Raw genomic sequence first — 19,583 nt, forward strand, 5'->3', positions numbered from 1 at the left:
GAGTTTCAAATATCTGGTTAAATCTATACACTTCTCAGGATTTGGCCAAATGATAGCTTTGGCCATTTTACTGTCCTTCATTCTAGAGGCTGGTTCTCAAAATAGAATTAAGACAATCAGGTGTCTGGAGTGGCATAACGATTTATACAGCGTGTTACTGTTGACTCATCCCACCTTGGGTAGCCTTTTTTTCTGTTTTTAACTATAGTTATACAACGCTGTTGTATTCTCTTACAGTTTGAGGGGAGACAAGTTGTATTTTTTCTCAGCATAGTACAGTTGTATAAAATTGAGATACCTGGTACTGGATTGATATAAGCAGATAACTTGGCATAAATCTTGATCTAAAAGATATTGATAATGGTCTTTTAAAATATTTGGAAGGCATTAGATTTTTTGATACATGTCCAAATGACATTCATCCTTTCTTACCTTTTTTGTTACTTTTCCAGTGTGATTTGCTCTATGCTCACATACATATGATCTTTTTTCCTGTAATATAGTTTGAAGCTGGTAACATGAAAAATCTGGTCCTGAAGATCATCTCTGGATCTTTTCCTCCTGTTTCTATGCATTATTCCTATGATCTACGTAATCTCCTTTCCCAGCTATTTAAAAGGAATCCTAGGGATAGACCATCAGTTAACTCCATATTGGAGAAAAACTTTATAGCCAAACGAGTTGAAAAATTTCTTACACCACAGGTATGGACTTGCATTAAAAAACTATTTTACTATAACTAATTCTACATCTTTATTGTATTCAATTAAAACAATTATATTCAAACTAGTCATTTTGTCCAATTTTAACATTTATATAAACATTTGATACCAAATTATGGGGCAAAGTTAATTCACCAGAGGACAGAGAGCAGTTATAAGCTGACCTGGACAGGTTAGATCAATGGGCAGAACGTCATAGGATGCAGTTCAACAAAGATAAATATAAGGTACTCCGCCTAGGAAGGAGGAATCTCCAGCACACCTACAGGTTGGGGGATGTCCTCCTTAGCAGCTCAGAGGCTGAGAGAGATCATAGTTGACTCTAAGATGAACGTGAGCCGGCAGTGTAACGAGACCAACAAAGCCAATCGCACCTTGTTGCGTATTAGCAGATGCATGACCAACAGATCGAGGGAGGTGATGCTCCCCCTCTGTGCACCATTAGTCAGGCCATAGTTGGAGTACTGTGTCCAGTTCTGGGTGCTGCACTTCAAGAGGGACAAGAGGATCTGGAAAGGGTTCAGAGGAGGGCCACCTGCATGATTAGTGGTCTCCGTGAAAGACCCTATGAGGAGAGGTTGAGAGATCTGGTTCTCTTCAGCCTATACAAAAGACAGCTGAGGGGTGACCTTGTGGCCGCCTAGAAATTTATCAGGGGAGGACAGCAGGGAATTGGGGATGTGCTGTTTTCCAGAGCACCTCAGGCAGTAACTAGGAATAATGGGTACAAACTAGTGGAGAGTAGATTTAGGTTAGATATTAGGAAGAATTTTTTTACAGTAAGGGTGACCAAAGTCTGGAATGGGCTTCCAAGAGAGGTGGTGCTGTCACCTAACTTGGAGGTCTTCAAGAGGAGGCTTGACAATCACCTGGCTGGGGTCATCTGATCTCAGTCCTTTTTTTTTTTCTGCCAGGGGCAGGGGGTCGGACACGATGATCCGTGGGGTCCCTTCCGACTCTGTAATCTATTAAACTATTTTATGTTGAAAAGAAAACACCTATTACCATATTTCTGAACCAGCTACACTTGCAGTACCCACAACTTGTTCTTTGTTCCTAGAATATTTGCACTAGAGAACTACCAAAAAATCAATTTTGGATTGCTAAAATATTGTTTCCCTCTTTTGAGATTAGTAGTTAAATCAGGGTGGGCAAAATGTGGCCTGCCAGGCCATTCTATCTAGCCTGCGGGGCCCCTAAAAATTGAAAATTAATATTAATTTGCCCCTAGCTGCCTGTCATGTGGCCCCTCCATGGCTTGCCAAAACTCGGTAAGTGGCCGTCTACTCAAAATAATGGCCCACCCCTGAGTTAAATTAACTAATTTTTCTGTGTGTAGTATCCTATTTGTGCATACAGTGAGACTTCAAGTTAGGCTTTGATTTAATTTAAAATGTAAGTGTCCACAAAATGGGACTGACAATGAATTTGATAGCATACTGATATAGATTTCTTAAACTTTTGGACCACTTCAGATCAACCATTTTTGGTAGTTTCATAGAATACTAGTTTTAAAAACTTTCCAGAATGTTTTAAATGCATAGATCAGACCTAAGTCTGAGGTAATTGTTTGGCATATTGAAGTGCAATATGGAAACCATTGTATTTATCGGAATTATTTTGAATTTAGTTTTTATATTAAAATAACAGCAAGAACAACAGATAGTAAGCTATACTGTCTTTAGGAAGTGTATAAATGATAGACTAAAGAAAAAATTAAAAGGTAACCTTACCCTTTAGTGTACCCTTGTATAGATTGAAAGTTCACATGGAATTTCAGTTATTCATGACGTAGATTTTTTAACTATATCCAAAGTTTTGTTGTAATCTGTGTAGAGCCTAAATATAGATTAAACTTCCAGAGGAAGGAAGCATAGTAAACAAAGAAATTATTAAATTACTAATTTGGGGCTTTAGCTTCCGGTGTTAACGTTAGTTTATAGGCTACACTTTTTTTCTTTTTCTTTTTTTTCTTTTTTTTTCTTTTTCTTTTGACCTACATGTGCTTGCTTCCTGAAGCCAGCATAGATTTGGAATTTTCAGTGCCAGTGCAGCCTGAATAGTCATGAATTAATTTTATCAATAATCTGTGATGAAGGCAGTATTTTTTTCTCAGTTGAAATATTCTGCCTATGACAGAACTATTCCACTAATTTACCAAGGTATACAAATTGGTTAAAGTGATGCTTTTAAAAAAAAGCTAAATATTATTGCCATCTGTAATAAAGAAGCTAATGGAAAATACTTTTCTCTACTTTTATTTTAGTGTACTTACTCTATTTTTGGTAGTGCTCTGTTTGCTGCCTTCTGTGTTCAGGCAGAATTTTCATTTCTTTTCAAGAAAGGAACAGAACCTCCAGTCCCCTCCCCACAGTGATTTAAAATACAGCAGTGTTAAATAGAAAAGTATAAAAAGTGAAAAACACAAACCATTTAAAAAAAAATCAAGTGTCATTAAGTTTACTTGAATCTTTATTCACTGATTCCCAGTATGCTTAATATTTGCCAAATAATATGCCGGAGATGAGCCAGATGGTTTAAAAAATTTCTGAGATACTATAATAGGAGTACTTTCAAATAATGTTTCCAATTCCATATTAATTATAGTGGGGCTCTTAGCAATGCATAAAGTTAAGTCTTGGATACATACAGGATTAGGGCCCAGGGATTGTGATTGAACACCATTTGCTATTGTATTTTGACATTGCACTCCCTTGCATTTCTAAGAGGTTTTTTTACAAGTATATTCATACACTAAACTTACATAGTGAGTGTATGTATGTATGTACTAATGTAATTTGTCTTTGTTTTAAGCTTATTGCAGAAGAATTCAGTCACAAAGTATTCCAGAAATTTGGAGCCCATGCTGCACCAGGTAAATAAGCATATGAAAAATGCACTGTAATTTTTTTGAATAGCAGTAGGAGACTGTAAAAATGTACTATCTATCCTTGACTTGACAATAAAAGCTTCAGTTAAGCCACAAGGGAAATACACTTTTCAGAAGCATGGGTTTTATTTAGAAATTATGCAGATATAAACTATGGGCCAATAGCGTCTGGGCTAGGGAGAAAAATTGCACATTAACTGGCATAAGTGATTATAAACCAGTTCAAATCTCTAATGACAGAAGTCCAGTGTACATAAACTGATTTCAAAGTGGCCAAAACCAGTTTAATGTAAACCTGGATGCATGTAGTATCCAGTATCATCCAGCAGACTGGACGGTCACCTTGCTGGGGTCACTTGACCACAGTTGTCTTTCCTGCTTGTTTCAGGGGGCTGGACCCAGTGATCTTCTGGGGTTCCTTCCAGCCTTACAATCCATGAATCCCAGGATGCTTTGCACCTTTCTCACAAGCCTCCCGCTTCTCCCTCTTGCAGCATGGGCAGGCTAGCCTTGGCCCAAGCAGTCTGTTCCAGGTGAGCAGGGAGGCGTGCTCTAGCATCCCCCGGTGAGCCACTGCAGGTATGTGGCTGCATTTCTGGAATCAAAAGTGAATGTTTGTTCACTTGCTTATCAGTTCAGTCTATGCAGCTTAGATTAACCTGTGAAGATTGAATCGATTCAGCCTCAGGCTTTTTGACTGTCTGTACATAGACTTAAAGTTTACTTTCTTCTTTTGCGGGGTGAGGGGGAAGGAACAGTTGGATAAAAACCCAAATCACTGATTGCTGATGATGGATATCAGTGATGGGATAATTAGTATTTTTACTATACAGGCTCTTTCCTCATTTCATCTGCAGAATTTGGTAGTGATCCAATATTGGTTTTTGGAGGTTTCAGTAACAAGCCCTATTGTTCAGCTCAGGCCACAAGAACTTCTGCCTGTTTGATGTTAAACTGGGTTAACTGTCTTCTTCCAAGCGTTGCTTGCTTTTAAACTTTTTTTAAAATTCTTACTAGGATTTTTGGTACAGCAGCACTTGAGTACATTTCTCTATGCTAGGGAAGTATTGCAACAAATCAAGCCTAAGGGATGCTATAATCTTTTTGAGATCCTCAAAGTCTGTGCCTGACCACTTCATGCTGCTTGAGTCTTGCTCTACTGGGGCTTGGAGCTTTGCATCATAAGGATGCTGGAGGTACAGGTTCATCCATTACAACTTGCATTTCTTGTTTAAGAAGGTATGACCAGGAGCATAAGGATTTCCAAGGAGGTAATACATCCCAGCTGGTTACAGTTAGTAAGCAAGGGGTGTAAAAATCATTATTTGAACATTTGTCCATTCTTCCTTCCTCCCTTCATCTCTTGTATTGGCTGAGACTTTTTTTTCTTGCAGTGGACTATATTGGACTCGCTGTTTCACTCCCATACCATGGCATTTCTAGACATGAAGAGATGTATCTCAGGAAGCAGTTTAATGGAAACTGTCTGTTTTGGTTTCATCCTATGAAATTTCTCTGCCAGGGTGGAAAGTATTCTGTTTCTGCTTCACTCCCACCCCACTTCAGTGGACTGCTCCTTCCTTATACGTTAGTGTGTATTTTATTTTGTCTGTACCTAGGAGAGAGTCACCTAAGTACTCCATGATGGCAGAAATCCTTCTCCTCATTCAAAATGGCTTTTTTTTACTTTTCTTTCTTAGCAGAGGGGAAATAATCAGGAACAGAAGCTTGTGAGGAAGACCTAGATCATTTTTTTTTTTTCATCCTACATTTAGCAGTTCTCAACATGAAAACAAAATCAACATTTGTATGTAAGGGCTTCCTATACAAAACTCTTCCTTTTTGGTCTGCACTTTATTACCAGTCATCTAAGGTTGGGTATAATGCAGTCTGGTCCCAAAATATACCTGCTTATGGGTAACATCAGATCTATGCTATGCCCAGTCAAACAAATCTACTTGTAGCTTGTCAACTGCTGAAAAGGTGCCAATAGTTTATAACCAAGAGCTTTTGAGAACTTTTTTGACCCTGTGGTCCAAATAAGCATGGGTTTGGTCATGGCTTTCCAACCAAAGTAAAGATTGGTGAAGATCTATATTTCTTTGCATTAGTCATTTCTGGAACCAGTCCTAGGTGGCTGTCTCTAGCAACTAAAGTTGACTAGCATCATGCATTGGTATTTTCCCTCAAATGGCATTTTGCCTGATATGAATCTAGAAATGAATCCTGAGGATATGTCATGATGCACAGATGTTTGTCTTCCAGCTTTAATGAACAACAAGAAATTGAAGGTTTGCTTTTTTTTAATGTAATAGACAAAAAAGAATCTGTTGTCTTTCAAGGGAGTTCATGTTAAAATGCAAGAAATAAGTGGTTACTCTAATGGTGACTTGACTTTGAAAATTACCACTGACAAAATGTCAGAGTTTTGCACCAATTGACATGCCGGCCATCTGGGTGAGCATTCATAGAGGATGTGAAATTCTGTTCCCAGGGTGCAGGAGGAAAGGGTTGGTCTCGTTTTAAAGAAGATTTAAGCTTCAATTTCTCTGCCGGGATATTTTTGATAGGATGCTGTTGGGTTAGTTTCCAAATACGTTTCTTAAAATAGAGCTTACTGCCTAACTTCCTTATAGAGTATTTTTTATTCTATTTTCTGTATTACACCATTGTAATTACAATTACTGCTTTTCATTGCTTCCCTCAACTTCTGCTAATTAGTGCTCATTACTTCCAGTTGCTTTGATGAGGCAAGAAGCTGTGCAGCATAATGAAAAATCATTCTGTAAGAAAATTCTCATTTTGCTAGCTGCTTCCCTCATTTAACTCCCTCCCCCCCATCTGGTAAGGGACAGGAATGAATTTTGTAATGAACTGAAACATCTTTATTTAAAACAAGACAATATAACTTCAAGCTTGCTGTTTTTATAAGTTAGTGGAACATCTTTTGTAGCTTTAGAAAAGGATTTAATTTTTCAGAAAGGATATTGGTTCACTTCTGGAATCCACAAATGAGAAGCATTACTTAGTCCTTAAGAATAAGGAGAGAAACTACTAAGAAACTTTGGATAAGAATTGTTTCGTACCCATGATTTATGCGGAAGATTCTAAAGTGGAAGAGTTGCAGATATTGGAATTTTGTCATGGTGCCAAATTTAGAGTTTAAGAAATTTGCCTATGTGTGTGTACTTGGGTGTTTGCAGGTGTATGTAGGGGTGAAGGTTGTGGCTGTGTTGATCTTGGGACATAGGCAGACAAGGTTCTTTGGCTATAAATTTTTTTCCAACTATTTAAGTTGGTCTAATAAAAGATGCATCGTATTAACCCAAAGAGCCTTGAAGGTATATGGAGATTTGCACGCTGTCTGAAGTAAAATATTAACATGTTTCAAAATTGATTGTATTTTATGATCAGTCAAAATGACTTGGTTCTGATATTTCAAAAGAGTAGTCTGGCATATGGTAATTAATTACTAATTAATAAAGAGAGCAAAGTAAATGTATCTAGCTTGTTTGAAAACCTTTGGAATAATTTTTCAGAATTTTAAATGGTGAGGCGGGGGGAAATATTTGTTCAGTGCCAAACAAGAAAAACTTGTTTTGGAGGCTCTTGGATACATGCAAAGCTTTTTCCTTCTCTGACTTCTTTAAAAAAAAAAGATGCATCTCAGTTGGAAAAAAGAATGCTTTTTTGGTACGTGGCTCATAGAATTAAGGAAGAGCAAGGGTGAATTGGCCCCTCCTTTCCTTATCGAACAAAAATGCAAGAACACAGATGACACAGGTCAGGTAATTTGAGAGAGATGGAGCTCTATGCTATGTTAGTCAAAGAAGGCCAGCTCCATAAAAGTTTAACTCTGTTTATAAACAATTCATAACTCTATCCCATTTTGCCTAGGAAAAAGACCAGCCCAAGGACAAATCTTGGCTTCTGCTGCGCCAGCTCAGAAAATTACCAAACCTGCTGCAAAATATGGAGTGCCTTTAATAATCAAGAAATCTTGTGATGCACCTAAAAGATATTATGAAAAAAAGCCACTGGTTAAATGTAGGCAGGTAAGGGTATATCTGATGGCAATAATTAAGATGCATTTATTTTTCAGGTTTTTTTAAGTACTTGAACTTTGAGGCATAACTCTGCTACAAACTTTGGTACTTGGCTAATGGTAATTTGATTCTGCCACTGTAGTGAACCACACTGTGTTGTTCCACATAGGCAAACAGAAGCATTTTAACAGTCCATCCCCATGCAGAAGTAGTGTGGCTACAACTGCCATGTGCTATAAGCAGGCTTATTAACACTGCCAATTAGACCACCAGTGCTGTAGGAGTGAAGTTATGCTACTTTCAGTTGTGGAAATCCATAGCTTGAAGATAGAAGCCCAGTGTGTTTTGAAGGTTCCATCAGTTGGCATGAATTTTAATGTATTTATTACTATTTCTTCTCATAACATCTTTTGTAATGACACATGTATGCAAGCTGGAAGTTTATTTTCTTTTAGATGAAGCAAGCTAGTTATTCAACTTGTAAAGATGTTGATGAAATTTTGGAGATTGCCATCATTTGCTAAGTGTTGTTACTGTTAAATTGGTTGTGCCCTTTGTCTGTGCACAAAGCAAGATCAATTAAAGCGTGCAACCTTGGGAGTACTGTACTTCAAAAGTGCAAACTTGCACTTCATTCTATACTGCAGTTTTCCTGCTCTAATAAAACCGTAATAACTGATAGGAGCATTTATACATGTATTCTGTAAGCCGCTCTAATTAAAGCACCCACAGCATCACATGTATTCAGCATCCATGCTTCAAAATGGCAGTTGGGACACATTAATTAAACCTTATTCCACAAGCTTTAGTTAAAACACCCCTGCCACTATTTTGAAATGCAGGGACTTTGAATACATATCGCATGCAGGCTGCTGGAGTACACTAATTAGTATGCTCCAGCCGACTTGCTAGTTGGCACTCACTGGAGCAGAACTCCATCACAAGTACAGGTACCCTGAGATTTGAAACCCAGGTTTCCCATTGTCAGATCTGCTACCAACCCACTGTGTGACCTGATCAGCCATTTTCCTTGTTTTTCGTACCTAAAAAATGGGATAATTTTACAACTTTATTTGTGAAGCATTTTTAGATCTCCTGATGAAAAGTGCTGTGAAAGAGTTATGTGAAAATTATGGTTATTTTTGGATAGTTCTGTATTTAATACCTTGGAGATTTCTGGTGCTTTTTTTTTTTTTGTCTTGTTCTACAGTTTTCACCAACTCAAATTCATGGTGATCATTGACTTACATATTTAATTTGATTCCTTGTGGGAATATACCTGGGTTGGCCAATCTAGGGCATGCCTGCCACAAGTGACATGGACAGCCTCTGTGTATGCCATGCGGCAAATCAGGAAGGGGTTGCAGGGAGCACAGCTGCAGATGGGACAAGGAGTAGAAAGCAGAGCGGATCAGGCAGGAGAAGGGGATTAGAGTGACACGTAGGGGGTGTGGGACTTTGTGGCATGCCTGCCCAAAAGGTTGGCTTCCACTGGAATGCACAATTTACACTCCAGAGCACAGTGTACTTTTCAGAGACCACATTTGTGCAAAGAGTCATACAGAAGTAGGGCTGGAAGGGACCTCCAGAGGTCATCTAATCCAACCCCCTGCCCGAGGCAGGATCATTCGGATAAAAACCATAATCTAAACTCTGTATAAACTCACTATCAGCCCTGCCACAACACAGACCTAACACTCTAACCTGCCACAGCAGTCAGTGTCTTGCTTCTATGAAATATCATCAATGTAGGTTCAAGAGGTTGTTGGTAGAGGGCCACATCCCCTGACAGAGGAAGGCAAAAACCCCCACAGTTTATACCAATCTACCCATGGGGTAAAATTCCTTTCTGATACCAAATATGGTGATTGGCCTGACCCTGAGTGGAAGGGCAAGACTGTCTAGACAGGAACCTCTGGCTTTGCTTCCATCAGGAGCATTGGCAAATCCCAGTCAAAGTCCCCAACTTGACTACAGCCAACACCCAATACCTGTGAGGAAGGCTTAAACACTGACACACAGCAGAAAATGTTCGAGGGGGAGGGAAGGGCAGGGGCAACCAGCAAAGCCCAGAAGCATGGGAAATGCCCATGGTAGAACGTGGGCATAGCAATGCCTAGATCATCCCCAACCAGTGGCTGTCCAATGAGAGATATAACAAAACTGTAGCATTAAACACTTATACAGCTGAAAGGTTATGAGTTAATGTCTCTATTTAAAAAAAATATGCATTTTTGAAAGGCATACCAGTGAATTATTGGTGAATTAAAATTTTATTGTGTGTCTGAATCACTAGTGGAATTTTTTATCGTAGTAGCATACTGTGGAAAGCGTAGAAAGAATATAAATGTGTAGTTAGAGAAGAGGACTGACATGAAGATATGGCCTTCACTCTTTTAACTACACTGAGTCATTTAAGGCTGAGATCATATGTACAGTAAAAGCCCTGTTATCTGACATTTTACTAACCAGCATTTCTATTAACTGGAATTTCCAGTCGGCTGGGCCGGGGATGGGCGGGGGGAATGGAAGCTTGCACGCAGCAGCCACTGCCACCACCCTGCACTGTTGCTGGTCTGCGTGCGGCTGCCCTGCCCCCGTTCTGTGTCCAGCCGGAAACCCGTGTGCCTCAGGTAACCAGCATTTTTAGATTACTGGCACCCCCCCACTTCTCACTCATGCCAGAAAACAGGGCTTTTACTGTACCACAAGGATAGGTTAGTGCAACTCATCTGAATAAGTTAGATGGTAGCACCGTCCCCATCAGCACTGACTTTCAGGTCTTGGTGAATCTACTGAATGCATTTCAATTTCTCTTTCACTCCCACAGCAGAACTGTACTTCTTTCCCATTTCTAATGATTCCTGTTTCTTTGCTAGCCTTAAATTAGAGGTGCACTGATGCATTGGTTGCATATTAGATCAGTACTGATAAAAGAAAAATTCACATGATCAGCAGTCGGCTTTTTTTGACTGGTGTAGCTAATTAACTGATAAATTAAGCATAGCTGCTGCACACACCTGGCCAGGATTGCAGCCCTGCAGTTGGAGAGCAGCCTCCTGCCAGTAAGTCTGGGGGGGGGTGACGGGGGGGGGAGGGAAGGGAAGGGGAATGTGGGGGACAGATCAAGGCCCTCATGATGAGGGAGAGAGGGTGTGTGGGATGGGCAGGGGCAGACACTGTGCAATCAGGGCGGTGAATGCGATCCCAGGAGCGGGATGGAGCTACAGGCGGCTTGTCCGGGGAGTGCAGGGGGGGATGGGCATGGCTCCCGACCACTGCATACACCCCTGGATTTGTGAGCAGGGCAAGGGCTAGGGCCCAGGGGCTGCACCAGCCTCTTTCTGACTGGGCAGGGGCCTGGGTCAGGGCTGTGCTCAGGGCAGGCAGTAGCACTGGGAAGAGTATCTATGGCAAATTTTGGGGTAGCTGTTGCCCACCTCGTAGCTGCCCTTCCCAGCACCACCGCTACCCTTCCCAGCACCACCGCTACCCGCCCTCAGTGCAGGCCCAGCCCAGGCCCCACTTTCCCCATTGGGAAGAAGCAGGTGTAGCCCCTGGCCCTGAGCCTGCAGTGGGCAGCCTGCCCTCTCCCCATGCACAAATCCTGGGTCACGCATGACCCTCATGCCTCCCTTGGGGCTGTGTGTAGTGGCAGGGAGCTGCCTTCTGGACTAGCTGCCTGTGGTTCCACCCTGCCCATGGGGTCACATTCACTGCCCTGGCTGGGTAGTGCCTGCCTCTGCCCCACTCCTTTCTTCACCATGGGGGCCTGTCCCTGCCCCATGCCCCTTCTCCACAGACTTACCAGCAGGGAGCTGCTCTCCAAACTGCTGAGCTGCATCTTGGCTATCAGATCAGCATTGGCCAATATGGCTGGTTAATAATCAGGCCTTGGTATCAGCCAAAAATTCTTTATTGGTGCACCCCTACCTTAAATATCTGGCAAACATCACGAAACAGGTCCTCAAACAGTTCACCCAGAATCTCTCTGTTGACCCCTCTCAGCCCGTTACCTATGATTAGTGTGGCCCGGCCCTCCATGAGGTGGAGCCGGACCAGGTTGCCCTATGACTTACCTTTTATATAAATTTTTGGAGGATCCTAGGAGGCATGACAAGAACACCCAGTTAGCACATGCATCCTTCTGCAGAAAGGGGTTGGGATGCATCAGGAGTACATGCACACAAACTGAGCAGTGCTGAGCTGTGAGGTAACCATGGTTTGAAATGCTGTTGATTCTGCTGGGGTCCAGCCTAATGAACTATATCATAAATCACGAGCCTTTGGATTAATATCATGCCCTGTTTATGCTATACATAAGTAACTAAAATACTACTTTAAAAGTGAGTTTATTTATCAGTATTAAATCTTGCAGCAGTTTAAAAAAAGGTAAAATGCATCATTTCTGAATGAAGTTAAGTCTATAGGTACTTGCAGCAGGTTCAGGTCCCAGAAACAGCTGTGATACCACCTGATGGCCTGGCAATCCCTGCCCTTCAGTTTTTGGGCTTCACCCTTTTCCTCACCTTCCTCACCCCTTTTTTTTTTTTTTTTTATGCTCTTTTCGTTTGAAAAGAGGTGGGAGACTGCTTACAAGGACTATGAGTCCCTGGCCCTGGTTCCACCTTTGTGTCACTGAGCCCCTGGCCTTGTCTCTGACCTTCTGGGCAGTAGCCTTCTCAATCTTGGCATTAGTTCCTTCACATTTGCCACCTGTTAGTGTTGTAAGCCCAGCCCCTAGCAGAGCTCAAGCAGTCACGTGCCCCTCAAGCACCCTGGGACCTCCAGCCTTCTTTGCTATTCCCAACCTGGTCCTCTAGTGTAAACTACAAGCAAAAGTAAGCCCCTAGGCTATATCTGAAATTATAAGTACTGTAGCTGCATAACACAGCTGAGTTCTTTTGCAAACTTGCAGGCCTCATGGCATGCAGATCCCAGTCAGCATAGTCCTCTTAGTACAGAGTTCCTTCCCTGGCAGCTGGCAGAGCCAGACTACCCTCTGGCTCTGGCTCTGGCCCTGGACATATATACTGCCTAAGCCTCATCTCTTTTGGTCATGTGGTTTCCTAGCCTCCCACAGGTGTTTCTACTTTAGGCTGGATGTCCTTCACACTGGCATGCAGCCGCTAGGCTAGATGCTGCGGCCATGCCCCAGGTATACAAGGCTGGCTCTGTCCCCTGGTTCTGTTGCATAGCTCCCAGCTCTGCAATAGGTGTTCTGCGGCTTGGACTAATAATCCCTAGCCTGTTTTGTACATTGTTCTTGGATTTTGTTTCTAAACGGATTTAGTTGGCTACTTTATTTTAAATGTTAATATTCAAATACCTAATACAACCAGCACAGAAATTTGTCAAATACTACAGGTTTCCCTGGATTTTTTTTTTTTTGTGTGCGGCTTCTTTATATGAAAATTTGCTCTTATGCAAATAAATATATATGAGCATATTTAGACCCATAACTCATATGCGAGGTAAATTCACTATTATGTGATCAGCAGAGCCACCCTGCCCTCCCTCCCCCCCCGCCCCTCAACAAGTAAGTCTGCGTGGGGAGGGCAAAGGGCCATGGCCCCACTCACCCCAGCCCTGGCTGCAGCAGCGCCAGCCATTCCTGGGGCTAGCTGCCTGCAGCTGCTGGGCTGCACTGTACCCCAAACCCGCCAGGGGCTCGTTCTGTCCCATGCACCCCAGCTCCTGCTGCAGCTGCCCCAGGAGCAGCCCCTGCCAGTTCTTTGTAGCCCTGGTGCAGGCAGCTGGTGTTGGTTGCTCCTAGGGCCGCTCCAGTATGGGTTTTATGCAAATTTGATTTATGCAGCATTCTTCAGGAACACATGTACTACATAAATTGAGGGAAACCTGTATTTCCACACATCTTAACAATAGTATAAAAGCTTGGCAGTAAGTGAAGAAAGTAATTTTAGCATAGGCATTTTATTGCCCTACATCAGTGGTGCTCTACCTTGTGATTCCCCTGGGTTGGATGAGTGGTGCAGGGCTGATCCATGGACTGGATTCAGCATGGACTTGGTGTATGACCCTGGCCTTATGTGCTGGATCCAGATCTGGATCTGAGCAGTACTGGATCTGGGTCTTCAGGGTTCTCCAAGGATCTGGAAATTTGGCAGCTGGCAGCAGGGAGGCAGCCATTAATGTTGTCACTGCTCCCCCACAGGTCCCAACCTTTCAGACCTGAGAAACTCCATGGGCCAGATGATGTGGCCTTACAGGCTGGAGGTTGAACACCACTGCCCTGGAAGATTGGGGATGTGGTTTAATATTACAGAATTAAACATAGCTTGATATCTGTGTTTAAATAATCAGAAGATAATGCTAATACTCCCATCCTTATATTTAAAAGGCAACTCGATATTGAGGTGAATGTGGCATTTTCTCTCTCCAACTTTTGAGATTTTTTTTAAAGCCTTTTGGGGAATACAGCATTCACTTGGCTTAAGTATTTTATCACCATAGCCACAACAACTAGAAACTTTTTTTTTTTAATGAAAGCAGAAATCCTGGAGTACAACTGCTCCACTCTAGCTTTCTACAGTGTACAGCCACAGAATTTAAATAATTTCTTCCCCAGTTCTAATACTTAACTCAAAACATTCAGTGAAAGATGCTAAGGGAAGTGTCTGTTTTGTATTTCATCAGTTGTGACCTCCTTGGAAAAGAAAGTTTAATTCTATGCATCAACAAAGAGATTCTGAAAAACATTAACTTTGACACAATATGCACAAGTCTAAAAAGAACTAATACACTGGATATCCAAACATCTGGCAGCTGCACCTTTTGCAGGAGGATTCTTGGCATGTTGTGTGCCTCAGAATTTTTTTAATTAATTTTATTTGTATTGCAGTTGTAGCTAGAGGCCAGTAAAATACCAATTTGTTCTGTTGTCCTTCTCTGTGTATAGAAGATCTAGCTCTTGAAGAGAGAACTTACCTGATCTTCCTCTTAAATCTTTTGCCTTAACTGCATTATATTCAGAGGTGTTCAAAATTTATACATTGTAGTTTAAATATGGACACTTTTCTTATTACTATGCCAATTAAGAAATTACTAACATTCCATAACTTGTTTTTAATTTGCTATTGTTTGAAAGCACTTGCAATAAAAAGCTTGTAGGTAGGATTGCAGTGATTAACACACACAGCTACCAGCTGTACAGTGTGTATATACGTAGAGTAGTGCTTTTTGGCACCAAGGGGTAACTTGAGATCCGTTCAAAGGTGCCACAGGATGCTATGCAATATTAGCACTATGTGTAAACATGATTCACAAGATAAACTGAGAGGTTTCAAATAAGAATCCATAGTATTAAAAGCTTTCTGACCTGGTGTGGTATTTGAGTTTGTAACAGAAAAACTGTTCTGTTATTTTTCTGTAGTCAAAAAATGAGTGAAAACTTAGAGCTGGCATTTTTCCAGGGGTGCATCAAGTCTAAAAAGGTTGAAAGTCACTGGTGGAGAGCATCAGTGCTGTGATATTCCCAAATAAAAGAAACTGACAGGAGAGAATAAAACATTGTGCTTTTAAAATTAATTTTCTTTTACTGAAGCTCATTCTTTAGAGCCAAATGAAGTAATACAAAAGGATGTATCCTGGCTCTGCTAGAATTTTATCATTTTAAATTATATTCTTGGAAAATGTATGAAGCAGGGTTGTTAACAAATCATACTGTTTGTAACAGTTTAAATTAATTTAAATTATTTTATTATTATAACAGTTTAAATTATTCTTCTGTCATGTCCTCATGTGCTTTCCTTTTTTGGGATCTAGAAAGTACTATGTCCTGTCCTGTCTAATTTGTAGTTTCACTTTATCTAGGCCTATCCAACTCCAATGAAGAAAATGCTTCCTGGAGAAGAGAGGAGGAAAATGTTTGAGGTATAAAGAAGCATATCTGCTTATTTTCAATCTCCATGAAAACCAAAACAAGAATGGAGAATTGTTTTTATATCCAAAATAAAACCTTCAAACCTTTCCTCCTTATTTCTTTTCTCCGAACACTCTCTAATTTTAATGCCTGTGCACTGGAGTACTAACTTTCTTGGAAGAAGTTTGAAAGTAACATGCACTAATAAATTCTAATTATGTTCTATTTTTCAGGAAGCTGCAAAGAAGAAAAGGTTAGATTTACTAGAGAAGGAAAAACGACAGAGAGACCAGGTAGACAAGAATACCTTTAGCTTTTTTTGTGTTTATAGTGATACCTTTATTAAATGTTACTTTGTGCAGTACCTCATTTAATTACCTCAAAATATAAAGCTGTCTGATTTATACCAGCTGTTCAAAATGTTTCATTCTTAAAATTTACAGATCAGTTTGCTGAAGGCTGAGCAGATGAGAAGACTGGAGAAGGAAAGGGTAAAATATACCTTAATGTTTCTTTTCAACAATCAAGTTTAAAAAAAAATAAATAAGGAAAATAAACTAGTGGATCCTTGAACATGTGTTTTTCCTTTTCTTTTCTTCCCCTTTCTCCAGATGGAACGAATAAACAGAGCCAGGGAACAAGGATGGAGAAATGTGCTTAGTTCAGGTGGAAGTGGTGAAGTTAAGGTTGGCAGCAGAATCAGAAATGTAGCTCAATCTGTTCTCTCCCTTTTGGTCACCTTCCTTTTCTGGAAAAGACAGATGCCAGTTTACTTGTGGAACTGTCCCAGTAAAATCTGCTGCCAGACTGTAGAACAGATTTCATTTGTATCCTCTGCCTTTTGGCAATTTGAGTGTACACTGTCCTGTATTTATCAGATTTCTGTATATTCCCTTTCTCTGCCAATAATGTCATCCTTCCTGCTTCTTATTTTTCTTTTCCTACTTGTACCTCAATCCCTTTTCCTGTGCTTAACTTATACATTTAACAACCTCTTTATTCAAATCCCCTCCTTAACTTTTTGTTGTGATATTATCACCACAGGTGAAAGTGCTCCATTTATTATATTTAAAATATTAAGATTGATATAATTTCTTTCTTCTGTTCAAGTCTCTGCCAGAGGTAGCTTGACTAATTTATTGTTAGCAAATATTTGAAGATATTTCATAGGAAAGTTTTTAAGTTGAAGATAAAGGTTTGCTTTTGTATCTATTTCTGAAAATGGTAAGGTCCAAAGTTTTTTATCTTGCAGGAGTGAATTTACAACTCTATCTAACCCCTGTGCAGTGATATTTTTGTACATTTGTGGACCTTAACTCCCTCCATGGGAACACAACTGTTATAGGAATTCATGGTCACAGAGGGGGAGTCTATCTCAAGATAGCTAATCTCATAAAGATGGTTCATTATTAGCAGAAAAATGTTGAATTGGACTTCAATCAGTGAGAAGCCAATTAAAAAATCAAAATACCGGTTTGGTATTCATAACAAGTGGATGGTGGTGTTTTCTACCAGTTTGAGGTCTTTCATGCCATATGGTTTCACTGATAGGTATAGTGAGTTGTATTGATCAAGTTTCTGGAGGAAGAAAGGATACTGTCAATGGTATCCAGGTTTTGTATTCCTGTCCTTCAACAAGAACGTGAAGAAACCACATGGGCTTGGCTGTATCCCAAATAATAGTTAAGACAATGCTTGTAAGAAATTGCCATAGTAATGCTGCTACTTTAGATTTCTGCTGTCTTCCAAGAAGCCTGAGCCCCACTAGAGAACTTACAAACTACTTTGAGATGCTTCTCTCATCCTAGCTGTTACTCATTCCAACTTCTTCAAATATAAATGAGTATAAGGTTACAGGTGTCTTGGTGTCAAAATTACTACTATTAAATATATAACATGCTTCATATAAAGTCTGAGAAATTATTTTGCAACTTCTCTTAAGAGAATATCTCAGGCATAATACTATTTCTGCCTCGCTAAATGCATATCCTCTTCCTACTCTGTACCCTTATAATAATTTATATTAGACACCACATTAGACTCATTGGTACCATCACAATTTGTTGTCTATATTGTATTTTGCAAAAGTGTCATTGACCCAAATCATCCTGGAAAACTTTGTACTCACAAATTTAATGGTTTCATAGTTGGTAGGGTTGGAAGGGACCTGAGCAGATCATCAAGTCTGACCCCCTGCCATGGCAGGAAAAAGTACTGGGGTCAAACGACCCCAGCAAGGTGTACATCTAGCCTCCTCTTAAAGACCCCCAGGGTAGGAGCCAGCACCACTTCTCTTGGAAGTTGGTTCCAGACCCTAGCTGCCCTGACCGTGAAGTAGCGCCTCCTGATATCTGACCTAAACCTACCCTCTGCCAGCTTGTGACCGTTATTCCTGGTCACTCCTGGTGGTGCTCAGGGGAACAGGGACTCCCCCAATGCCTGCTGATCCCCCCTGACTAGTTTATAACAGGCCACAAGATCCCCCCTCAGTCTTCTCTTGTGGAGGCTGAACAGGTTCAGGTCCCTGAGCCTCTCCTCATAGGGCCTGCCCTGCTGCCCCCTGATCATGCGAGTGGCCCTCCTCTAGACCCTCTCCTCCATGTTGTCCACATCCCTCCTGAAGTAAACTAATGTGAGAGACTAGTAAATAAAACGCTGGTTTTCCACAAAAATAAAAATTTTAAATTCTTAATACAGCGCTTTTAAGAAAAGGGCGCTTTGAGCATAAATACTATGTAAGAATAATTTTTAAATTCTTAATACAGCGCTTTTAAGAAAAGGGCGCTTTGAGCATAAATATTATGTAAGAATAAATTGGGAGTTCTGAAGTAAATTTAAGTTTTAAATCTACTAAGGGTAATAGTACTACCAGGGCTTGTGAGGACCAGGACTTGAGAGTTCTTCCTCTAATTCCAGGCCCCTTTTTTTGGTGGTGGAGGGGGTGTTGGTCCTACACCAGTGCCTACTCGAGGGCCGTATGAACACTACCATGCTGTATTTGACCAGATGCAACAGCAAAAAGAAAACCTTAAAGTTGCTGAGGAGAGAGATACCAGATGGAGAGCAGAAATACAAAGTCAAGAACCTATTGAAAGGTATGAGTGCCTTCCATTAGAATTGCATATGCTTTGTTTTAGATGAAAGTAATGAAAGTTACTGTACATATTTATCTGCAGAGAAGTTCCACCTGGAATACATCCAGGAGTTCCTAAGGGGCCTGCAGGTCATCACCATTTACCTGATACTGATGCAGTTAGAAAAAAAATGAAAAGATTGAAGGAGGTGTCTAAACAAGCCAACGCAAACAGGTTGGAGTGTGATAATCCATAAATCTGTCCCTTCGTGTTAGATCTTTGTCCTGTGTCTTTAGTTTTAATACCTATTGACACTTTTCAAGACCATTTTTTATCCATTGAGACTGTTCTGTGTGTACATGTGTGGGGCCCTCAGAAACTACATAATCCTTTTGGAATCAGTTGGTGTCTTAGTTCCCACTGATGGTGGAAAACATGGTTTTGCATTTTGTCATCTCTGAGGAGAGCGTACCATTGCTATTAGTGTTACATGGATAAAGTCAGTATCAAATCTGCCTGCTTAAAAGGTTACTTGGTTTTGTGGACTTGGTTTAATGTTTGTAAGCAATTACTAGTAACTGAATTTCAGACAAAGAATTTTAAAGATTCTGAATGTAACCTACTGATTCAGTGACAGCCTGGATTAAGTCACAAACCTCTTCTTTTTCATAGTTCAGTTTTCTGCACCAGTTGCCCAGATCCATCCTTCTTCCTTCTTTTCACTGTTTGCCGTACCCTAATTGCTTCTTCGATTCACTACTGTTGAAGTATAACTATAAAACGCACTATTGCCCTAATTCTGTAATGGTTTCTTTAGTTGTTCTGACTAAGGTCTGTTGCTCAGGAAATGGCTTTTTGGGTTCAATCTGAGATTGAAAGTATAGTTCTAAGATTAGTGACCAGAGATGGGAAGACTCAGGTAATACTGCAAAAATGGGTTTGTCAGAAGTGGTTGATGTTTTTTGTGTC

At 40.6% G+C, this 19,583-nt stretch overlaps 1 protein-coding gene across 5 annotated transcripts in view; it reads left to right on the forward strand.

Moving 5' to 3' along the window:
• NEK1 (NIMA related kinase 1) overlaps window positions 1–19,583 on the forward strand; it is a 79,565-nt gene that overhangs the window by 19,028 nt on the left and 40,954 nt on the right. For 3 of the 5 annotated variants that reach the window (XM_090036214.1, XM_090036215.1, XM_090036219.1), the window contains 9 exons: window positions 504–704; window positions 3,537–3,597; window positions 7,510–7,667; window positions 15,492–15,551; window positions 15,774–15,833; window positions 15,984–16,031; window positions 16,152–16,226; window positions 18,457–18,635; window positions 18,717–18,848. In XM_090036214.1, coding sequence (XP_089892340.1) covers window positions 504–704; window positions 3,537–3,597; window positions 7,510–7,667; window positions 15,492–15,551; window positions 15,774–15,833; window positions 15,984–16,031; window positions 16,152–16,226; window positions 18,457–18,635; window positions 18,717–18,848 — 974 coding nt within the window. The remainder of the gene's footprint in view (window positions 1–503; window positions 705–3,536; window positions 3,598–7,509; window positions 7,668–15,491; window positions 15,552–15,773; window positions 15,834–15,983; window positions 16,032–16,151; window positions 16,227–18,456; window positions 18,636–18,716; window positions 18,849–19,583) is intronic. The other 2 variants (XM_090036218.1, XM_090036216.1) reach the window with 2 other exon arrangements.

The sequence above is a fragment of the Crocodylus siamensis genome, chromosome 2, assembly GCF_052110815.1.
Source record: "Crocodylus siamensis isolate JL-2025a chromosome 2, ASM5211081v1, whole genome shotgun sequence".
Lineage (NCBI taxonomy): Eukaryota > Metazoa > Chordata > Crocodylia > Crocodylidae > Crocodylus > Crocodylus siamensis.